General features: G+C 37.8%; 1 protein-coding gene across 1 annotated transcript; it reads right to left on the bottom strand.

The window, feature by feature from the left end:
* Nucleotides 1-1,433: 1,433 nt before the first annotated feature.
* LOC107951141 (embryogenesis-associated protein EMB8) lies at nt 1,434-10,335 on the bottom strand. Its single transcript, XM_016886075.2, has 8 exons — nt 9,915-10,335; nt 9,680-9,808; nt 9,391-9,522; nt 8,746-8,888; nt 8,560-8,657; nt 8,351-8,445; nt 7,638-7,691; nt 1,434-1,870 (listed from the first exon to the last, which is right to left on the bottom strand). The coding sequence occupies exons 1-8, from the start codon at nt 10,284-10,286 to the stop codon at nt 1,655-1,657; spliced, it is 1,239 nt and encodes a 412-aa protein (XP_016741564.1). The 5' UTR covers nt 10,287-10,335; the 3' UTR covers nt 1,434-1,654.
* Nucleotides 10,336-10,619: the final 284 nt, after the last annotated feature.

Raw genomic sequence — 10,619 nt, 5'->3', positions numbered from 1 at the left:
TTGCCCATTTTAGGGCTAAGTAATGCTTTGCTTATATGGCTCATAATTTGCCGTCTTTATGAACACGAACGTTTTGTCCTTCTAAACAAGCCCCACCATTGTTCTCCTTGTCCTAGAGAATTATAGTTTGAATTTATCATGACATAAAATATTATTCAATTATATAGCTTTTTACAATTTCTATATAATTATACAATTTTATAAAATATTATTCAATTATATAAATTATTGTAACATTTGTAATGTTTTGTGCATTATACAATTTATACAAAATTTTATATTTTGTGATGTTTTGTATAACACTAATTACAAAAAATAATAATAATAATAATCCAATTAATTAAATTATTACAGTTTTTATAATGTTTTGTTAAGGTATCTAATTTTACAAAATTATTACAACTTTTATACAAATTATTATATTTTTTTAATTACACAAAACATTATTCAATTACACAAATCTCTTAATAGTTTGTGTAAATTTAAGGGATAATATAATTTTGATCCTGAACTTGGGAATTAGGTCCACTTTTGTTGAATTTTTTTTATTCACTTCAGTACTTAAATTTGACAAATAAATTTATTTTGGTCCCTAAACTTGAAAAATATAAGAGTTTGATAATGTGGCGCTCCAAGATTGTACCACATCATCACTTGAAAATTAAAAAATTTATATAAATTTTCTGGCAATGACATGGTGCAATCTTAGATTGTCACATACAGTATTCTAATAATTAAGTCAGTGGTTGAACTGGTCAAACCACTAGTTCCCGATCCAATTGGTTTGATCAATTTAATTTCTAGACCAACAACAATTAATAATTAATAATTAATTAAAAATTTGTAAGAATAAAAGAAAAGTATTACACTATTTCAACCTATTCAATTACTAATTTTTATCCCAATTTTTTTAATATTTTTTTTTATCAATTTTGAGTAGTTTCTAGTTCAATTGGTTCAACCCCTTTATTTGGACTAGTACACTGATCAATTCTAGACCCAATTGGTCAAATAGACCGATCCAATCATGTTTCAAGAATATTGTTCACATCATCAACTCTTGACAAAATACAAATTCAGGAACCAAAATGAATCTAATTGCTAAATTTAGGTATCAAAGTGAACAAAGAAAACATATAGGTACTAAAATGGAATTAATTGCCAAGTTCAAAATCCAAAAATTATATTATAACTAAAACTATTTCTTAAAAAAAAATTACAACTTTTGCAATTTTATGTGCAACATTGAAGGTCATGAAATGCTCATTTTAATACTTTTAATTTTACCCTCATCCCTGATTGATTCATGATGGCCCCTTTAGTTTTTTTTTTTTTGCCAAAGATGGCCCCTTTAGTTTAGGCAAGCTAGTTTTACCTAGAACTTAAGTAGAGTCAACTCACCTAGTTGACTCATTCTAAAAGGATGATCTGTGTGTACTGAAGTTAACTTCATTGTTTATTGATCTCCAAAAAAATTACATTGTACAAATCAACCTTCATCACCATGTCTGTATACAAGTTCCTCTGGATACAACAGTGTAGTATGAAAATAAAGAATCGAGAATACTACATTGAGCTTATTGTTACAATCAAATTGATTATACCACAAATAATATGGCCAGCCGAGAATGGGTGATTCGTAATAGTTTGCCTGCTACACTTCTATACGATGCAACTCCCCCGAACTACGCTGCACAGCTTCCGAGTCAGCCGAAAATTTGCCAGTTTTGGATGCACCTCGTTCCAAATACTCGAGAAAGTCCATCACCACAGGATCAGTCCAAGGAGCTCCCAATGGAGCCTCGGCACCCGCAACCCACCCTAAATGGCCACCTTTGGGTGTCACTATCAACATGCAATTTAGATTTTCCTGAGCAAGCATGATCTTTCATTAGAAACAGCACTTTAAAACAAAGAGGATATGTAAATTGATCTTCACAAACTGGACTGTAAGAAATTTGAAAAGAATGACAATACAGAGCAACAACCAAGATAGAAATCATTCAGAAGGAGCTATACAAATTAACATTTTTCTGTATCCTGACACTCTTGATGGCAAAGCCACCAACATGATAGTTGAAGCCATAAAGTAGTCCCACCACCTACTATGCATAGCCTCTTATTGAAGCAATGGTTAGCATGTAGCAATCACATGTTTTATTATTATTACTATTATTATTATTATTTGGATGTAATGATGTAACTTAGTTGTATTCCAACTAAGTTTGTTAGTGGTAGTAGGTGGTGATTTATTTTAAGTGGATGTAATGATAAAACTTAGTTGTATTCCAACTAAGTTTGTTAGTGGTAGTAGGTGGTGATTTATTTTAAATGGATGTAATGATGAAACTTAGTTGTATTCCAACTAAGTTGTCAAGTTGTAAGCTTGTATAAATAGGCTTTATGCCATTTTAAAAAAACGAATGAATTCAATCAAGATTTCATCCATATACTCTCTATTTTAGCTTTGCTTAAAATTTATTTCATTTTTCTCCTTTGTTTCTGCCGCAAGTCTCGATTCTTGCTCGGCAAGCTTTTTGTTAAACCTTGCTATTTGTTGCACTTAGCTCCAACAATTGGTATCAAGAGCCTATTTCTTAAGGGATCTGTTATACAAATTCATGGCTTCATCAAGCTTTTCACCAGCTGCACCTCAAGTCTTCAATGGAGAAGGCTACCACATATGGGTGGTTAAAATGAAGACCTACCTACAAGCTTTCGATCTGTGGGAGGTAGTCAACTCAGATGTTGAACCAGAGCCACTTAGAGGCAATCCAACAGTAGCTCAAATCAGGCAGCATGCTGATGAGAGGACCAAGAGGCACAAAGCCATGTCTTGCATCCAGAACTCAGTGTCAGATGTGATTTTCACAAGGATTATGGCCTGTGAATCACCAAAACAAGCCTGGGACAAGTTTCAAGAGGAGTTTCAAGGGACAGAGAGGACAAGGCAGCAACAGTTGCTGAACTTAAGGAGAGATTTCGAGAATTTGAAGATGAAGGAAGAAGAAACTATCAAGCAGTACTCTGACAGGATTATGGCTGTGGTTAACAGCATAAGGCTCCTTGGAGAGCAGCTCAAGGAAGCTAGGATAGTGGAGAAGGTTATTGCAACTCTGCCCGAGAGGTATGAGGCAAAATTCTCTTCTCTCGAGGACTCAAGGGACCTGTACACCATCTCCCTGACAGAGTTGATCAATGCTTTATATGCTCAAGAGTAAAGAAGAGCAAGCAGACTGGAGGAGCATCAAGAAGGTGCCTTTCAGGCAAGAACAAACACTGCCTACAAAGGCAAGAAGGCCTGGAGAGACAAGCCAAGGACTGATGTTGCAAGAAAATAGGGTCAGACTTGCAAGCACTGCAGAAGGGCTGGTCATCCAAAAGAAAAATGCTGGTTCAATCCAGATGTTGTATGTCAGCATTGTAAAAAGAAGGGTCATGTTGAGAGAGTCTGCAAGAGCAAGGCCAAATCAAGGCAGAGTCAGTTTCAACAGAAGAAAGCTGAGGCTCGAGTAGCTAAGGAGGACAGTGACCAAGAGGAGCAAGTCTTTGCTGTGTTATGCTCAGCTGCTCAAGAAAGATTCTCATCTGGTTGGCTTCTAGACAGTGGATGCACCAACCACATGACACCTGATGCTGCAATCTTCAAGTCTTTAGACAGAAGCTGCAGAACTAAAGTCAAAATAAGAAATGGACATTTTATTCAAGCTGAAGGCAAGGGTGATGTGCTGATATGCACCCCCACAGGTGCCAAAGTGATTTCAAATGTGCTTTTGGTGTCTGAAATTGACAGAAACCTGCTCAGCATAGCTCAGTTGCTGGAGAAAGGTTATTCTGTTGTGTTCAAAGACAACCAATGCCAAATCAATGATCCAAGTGGATCCAAGCTGATGGCAGTTCCTATGGCTAATAAGAGCTTTGTAGTTGACTGGACCAGGGAGTCAGACATTGCCTACACAGTCACATCAGATGAATCCAAGCTTTGGCATCAAAGACTGGGACATGCCAACTTCAGATCGATGGCTCGAATGGTCAGAGAGGACTTGGCTGAAAACTTCATCAACTCAGTGGATCATGATGATGTGTGTGAAGTGTGTCAGCTAGGAAAGCAGGCCAGACTCCCATTTCCCTCGAATCAAGCTTGGAGAGCCTCTGAAAAACTCCAACTGGTGCACACTGATGTGTGTGGCCCTATGAGGACTGAGTCATTAAGTGGAAACAGGTACTTCATACTGTTCATTGATGATTTTTCAAGATATTGCTGGCTTTACTTCCTAAAACAGAAATCAGAGGCGGCCTCAGTGTTTTGGAAGTTCAAGACTGCTGCTGAGACTGAAACAGGTTGCAAGCTGAAGTCCATAAGGTCTGATAATGGGACTGAGTACACCTCAGCTCAGTTCCAAGCCTTCTGTGATAAGGCAGGCATCAAACATCAACTTACCAACACATATACACCTCAGCAAAATGGTGTAAGTGAAAGGAAGAATAGGAGTTTGATGGATATGGCCAGGTGCTTGATGATTCAGAAGAATCTGCCTAAAGCACTATGGGCAGAGGCAGTTAACACTGCAAACTACATTCAAAATAGGCTTCCAACCAAGGCCTTGGATCAGAAGACTCCATTCGAAGCCTGGTTTGGATTCAAGCCATCACTGGCTCATCTGAAGGTCTTTGGATGCATCTGTTATGCTCATGTACCTGCTGTCAAAAAGGACAAATTGTCTGAAAGGGCTCGACCTGGTATTTTGGTGGGCTATAGCACTGTTAAGAAGGGCTATAGGATCTTGGATCCTTCAACAAAGAAAGTGTCAGTCAGTAGGGATGTGGTATTTGATGAAAAGTCATGTTGGAACTGGGAAAAACATGAACCTGAGGAAGTTTCAGAAGGACTTGCAGCAGATCAAGCTGAGCCAGATCAAAATGTTCCTGAAATGGACATTGATGATGAACCAGTTAGAGGAACAAGACCATTGACTGATATTTATGAAAGAGCTCATGTAGCCATAGCTGAACCAAGCAATTTTGAAGAGGCTGAAGCTCAGCAAGAGTGGAAGCAGGCAATGGCTGAGGAGATTAGCATGATTGAGAAGAACCAGACCTGGGAATTAGTTGAAAGGCCAGTCAAAAGGAAGATAATTGAGGTGAAATGGGTGTACAAAGCCAAGCAAAATGCTGATGGTACCTTGAACAAATTGAAAGCAAGGCTAGTTGTCAAGGGGTTCAGTCAGAGGTATGGCCTGGACTACCTGGAGACCTTTGCACCAGTGGCCAAGCTAGACACCACCAGATTACTGATTGCCTTAGCAGCACAGCTCGAGTGGAAGATCCATCAACTCGATGTGAAATCAGCCTTTCTGAATGGTTTCTTAGATGAAGAGATCTATGTTGAACAACCACAAGGGTTTGAGATAGCTGGCAGAGAGCATATGGTCTACAAACTAAAGAAGGCCCTATATGGCTTAAAACAGGCTCCAAGGGCTTGGTACAGCAGAATCGATGGCTACTTGACTAATTTGGGATTCGATCGAAGCAAGAGTGAGCCAACACTGTATGTCAAGAAGCAAGGGACACAAACACAGCTCATTGTATCCCTATATGTTGATGACCTGTTGGTGACAGGAGGAGATCGAGCAGTGCTGGTCGATTTCAAGACCAAGATGCAAGAAGTATTTGAAATGTCTGATCTAGGGGAAATGTCTTATTTCCTTGGAATGGAGGTAACTTAAGCACAAAATGGGATATTTCTAAGTCAGAGAAACTTTGCCACAAAGATTCTGACCAAGTTCTCCATGCAAAACAGTAAAGCAACTAAAACACCTGTTGTTGTTGGAGAAAAACTATCGAGTCAAGGTGATTTTGAGAAGGTTTTGAAACAACCTACAGAAGTCTAGTTGGTTGTCTGTTATATTTAACTGCCACTAGACCAGACATAATGTATGCTGTAGGATTGCTCTCAAGGTTCTTGCATTGTTGCAATAAAAAGCATTTACAAGCTGCTAAGAGAGTGCTTAGATATGTCAAAGGCACTTTGAGCTATGGTTTAAGGTACAGCAAGGAAGGAAATCTGAAGCTGGTTGGCTACACTGATAGTGACTGGGCTGGCTCGATAGATGACATGAAAAGCACCTCAAGGTATGCTTTCAACCTTGGTTCAGCCATGTTTTGCTGGAGCTCGAAGAAGCAAAGTCTCGTGGCTCAATCTACTGCTGAAGTAGAATATGTGGCAGCTGCAAGTGCTGTCAACCAAGCCATTTGGCTAAGGAAAATCTTAGCTGATTTGAAAGTGCATCAAAAGGAAGCTACTAAGATCTTCTGTGACAACCAATCTTCAGTTGCAATTGCTAAAATCCAGTGTTCCATGGAAGAACAAAGCATTTCAGCATCAAGTTGCATGTTGTTCGAGAAATGGAGCAAGCTCAGGAAGTGAAGCTGATCCATTGTAATTCTGAGGATCAACTTGCAGACATTTTGACTAAAGCCCTTAATGTCACAAGGTTCGAATGTCTAAGAAGGAAGCTAGGTGTTTGCTCCATGCAAACCAAGGAGGAGTATTGAAGCAATGGTTAGCATGTAGCAATCACATGTTTTATTATTATTACTATTATTATTATTATTTGGATGTAATGATGTAACTTAGTTGTATTCCAACTAAGTTTGTTAGTGGTAGTAGGTGGTGATTTATTTTAAGTGGATGTAATGATAAAACTTAGTTGTATTCCAACTAAGTTTGTTAGTGGTAGTAGGTGGTGATTTATTTTAAGTGGATGTAATGATGAAACTTAGTTGTATTCCAACTAAGTTGTCAAGTTGTAAGCTTGTATAAATAGGCTTTATGCCATTTTAAAAAAATGAATGAATTCAATCAAGATTTCATCCATATACTCTCTATTTTAGCTTTGCTTAAAATTTATTTCATTTTTCTTCTTTGTTTCTGCCGCAAGTCTCGATTCTTGCTCGGCAAGCTTTTTGTTAAACCTTGCTATTTGTTGCACTTAGCTCCAACACCTCTCTTATGATTTATTATAGGAGTTTTTGATAAGTCAAATTCGCCAGATCATTAGTTAAGAACAAACACACTGACTTCTAGTAATTATACAATGAAATAGACACGACAAAATTTTACTGGCGGAAACTTGAAATTCTTGTAGTGATGGATGATTCATTGCCAAAATAATATTTGGGATATTTCGGCTAAAAGTTTCAGGAACAAATGAGAGTTCCTTATTTCCCGAAATTAAAACAAAACTGTGATGATACTTCAGAACCCATGCATATAATATCCAACAGTAAAGAATATTAGAGGAGAGAAATGGAACGACTAGACGAAAACCTTGATGAATAGCATGTGTTAAAATGGGGTGCGATGAGTTGATTTGGTGTTTTGTTAAAAGGAAAACAATCTTCAGAATAATTAGTCTAGAAAGGCAAGCTTCATAAAAGAAGGTAGATGACAGCTGGTAGAAAAAAGGTTTGGAATGGATTTGGGGAGTCCTTCTATCAACCACATTTGGTGAGAGCCACACATCCTATAAAAAGGGAGGTTTGTATCTGTGTGCTCCAGTCGTATTCAAGGATTTACAATTATCCTTCCTCTTTTTTTTTTAAAAGCTCAATAAATTAGAGAGCTATAAACATACCTCGATATCTTCTCGAGGAATTGCCCTAGATGGTGCAATTGGATCATTTTCAGCCTGCAATAACACATTCATACATAAGGGGAACGTAGTAATGGGAATTTCCTTCTGAAACATACCATCGGAACCCAAAGAAAAATGTAACTCTAAACTAAAAGATAAGCTATGCAACAAGGAAACATTGAAGCTAGTCATGCACCTCCATGCTTAAAACAACTGTTACAGACATGATTCAGGTAACATGCACCAAAGACAATTAAGATAGATGAAGAATCTAAATAATATATATTAGAGCCATGAAATTCAGCTCTAATGATTCAGTTGAGCTGCTTACATCCTCATACCTTCCTCAAACAGCAAGCTCCAGACATGAGAACATGAATGGATGAGTGAAGGCATCTAATCCTCAAAATTATGCAAAAAACTTAAAATTATACATTTTGATAAATCATTGTCAGGAAACCTATTAGGAATAAATTGAAAGAAACCACCCCAATCCCCAGTGTTTGTATGGAATCCACTAGCAGACTTCAATTGATTGCTATAAAAGAATAATCTATATTAGCAAAAAAGTGAGATGGACTAACAATAACAAGAAGTAAACAACACTAGGCAAACAATTTGTCAGTGCCAAGACTCAAAAGAGTAATATGTTACATATCCTAGTAGCTAAGGAACTCAGGAAACTTGTTTCCAGAATCACACAAATATATCACCTGGATGCAGAGCAATGGTCTTTGAACATGTTTTATCGAGTCACAACTGCTTGAATTAGAGTAATAGTCATCCACCGACTTGAAACCAAATGAAACTGAAAGGTGAGAAAGAAAGATTTATAAGAAAATAACGTTTTGTTATAGACACTAAAGCCCTTCCACCCACCCCCACACCTCTTTTCAAAATGGCAATTACAGTAAGAGCATACCCCGTGTTAATCCTTCATCAAAGTCCCTGACAGATTTTGCATTGGCAGCTAAGGGGATATTAAATTCACCCCCCATATCTTCAAATAGGAGAGCATGCCTGAACACAAGAGATTTTAGTGGAACTCTGGAAACTGGGATATGAAGTTGATAAAATAGTCAAATATGAGCATCATATAGGGAATTACTTCTTGAATATTTTACAGAGGGCTCTAGCAAGAGCTCTGTCATAAACATTGTTAAAGCCCTTGTGGAAGTCCTCATCAGCAATGACCAAATTGAAAGGATTACACAATGACACCGCACCAGAAAGGGGGCAAGCATGAGATTCCTGCAAGTGGAATGCAATCAAGGGCAGACGAAATGGTAACATTGTTGTTATAAATGGAGAAATTGGAAGCAGAATAGACCCGAAAATTTATCGAACATAAAAAAGCACAAAAATTCCTCCTACAAATCAGTGAACTTAGAACAGGTCAGCAGCAAAATTCATATGAAAAGTTAGCTATCAAGGCAATTACTAGCATCAACGTCTCTAAATATCACATATTGGGCTAAATTAAAAGTTATCAGTCCCCATAATCTTTACTCTAGTTTAAAAGTTGGAATTTCCCATTGGATTCCCCACTCAAAGTTATAATGAAGTGCTCAATCAAGAATTACCAAGACCTCTTCCCTTCTTGTCGTCAAAGAACAACATGAAGTTTCTCACAAAAAATAAACTAACATTCCTACCAATGACATCAAAAGTAACCAAATAGAGCAAAAGATTTCATTACAAAAAAACTGAAAAAAGGAAACATATAAAATGGACAGTTATGTTGCTATCTTACTTGACCAAGATATCGAACAAGAATGTTTGCACCCAGAGACCAACCAACAGCATATAGATTAGCTTCTGGGTATCTAGCACCAACATGTTTCACTACTTCATACGTATCTCCAAGAAACGAAGCTGAATAGAACTGCATATATATCAGTTCAAATAAACAAATCAACAGACATTTTCTTAAAACAATTAAAGGAAGGAACCCCAATCTCCCAAAAATTTTTTTAGTGAAAATAAAAAATGCTTGAAATCAAGCAGCAAAAAACAGTGAAAAAGGAGTATATCATTGTTACCTGTGGAGTTGTAACTGAACTTTCTCCACAACCTCGGCTATTGAAAACCACAACGCGCCACCCTTTACCGTTTGCTTTAGTTAACATATGTCTTACATATGAATCCTGGCTTCCTCCAGTCAAACCCGGCTGCCCAAAAAATTAAAAAGTCAAAAGTAGAAATTGAAGCTTCTTGGATAAGATGATTTATTGATAGTAGCAGTATTTTTTAAAATGTGATTGTATCTGATATTACGAGTAAAATGAGGACGGGAGAATCAGGAGGAAGACGGCGGTGGTCGCCGGAGACCCAATCGAGGGCAACGGAGCCACCGTCTTTGACTCGGAGGCACTCCCGTCGTAATCTGACTTGGGGAATAGAGCGTAAGAAGGAGGCGAAGATGGTCTCGACGTGACGGTTCCAGGCGATGAGGGGGAAAGGGTTGTAGGGTAGGCGGAGGTTGGTGTGGAGAGATGGGAGGAAGCGATCACGTGCTCCGCCTACGACCTCCAACGATGGGTGGTGATCGGCCACTGTCATTTTGGTGACGTGGCAGCCGGCGAGTGGAGGACGGATGTGGCGGGAATGGAAGATAGAAAATGTGGAGCCCAAAGAGAGTTTGGCCATTTGCTTTTTAAGAGAGTGGATGTTAGGTAAAAGAAGATTCCACTCCAAGGTACCAGAACCGGAATCGGGTGCTTATAAATAGTGAAAGGGTTAAATTACATTTTAATCACTAAATTTTAATTTATTACGAAATAGTCATTAATATTATTAATTTAATACATTTTAGTTATTAAATTGTTAGCTTGCTTTTAAGGCATGACAAAAGTGTCACATAGCACAAATATTTCCATTAGGGGCCTTTCACTGACTAAATCTTACATTACAGCCTGTAATACTATATTCCAAAATGAGATTATAGTTTTTTAATCTCATATTCTGATATATGTTAAGATG

The sequence above is a fragment of the Gossypium hirsutum genome, chromosome A02, assembly GCF_007990345.1.
Source record: "Gossypium hirsutum isolate 1008001.06 chromosome A02, Gossypium_hirsutum_v2.1, whole genome shotgun sequence".
Lineage (NCBI taxonomy): Eukaryota > Viridiplantae > Streptophyta > Magnoliopsida > Malvales > Malvaceae > Gossypium > Gossypium hirsutum.
This window is presented reverse-complemented; position numbering and strand designations above follow the sequence as displayed.

What these genes read in the sequence shown, in the direction of transcription:
- LOC107951141 (XM_016886075.2), bottom strand. Translation starts at nt 10,286, where the DNA reads ATGGCCAAACTCTCTTTGGGCTCCACATTTTCTATCTTCCATTCCCGC. An exon ending in CTCTGTAAAATATTCAAGAA is followed by an intron (nt 8,658 to 8,745) that starts GTAATTCCCTAT and finishes TCTTGTGTTCAG; the next exon opens with GCATGCTCTCCTATTTGAAG. An exon ending in GACCATTGCTCTGCATCCAG is followed by an intron (nt 7,692 to 8,350) that starts GTGATATATTTG and finishes GTGTTATTGCAG; the next exon opens with GCTGAAAATGATCCAATTGC.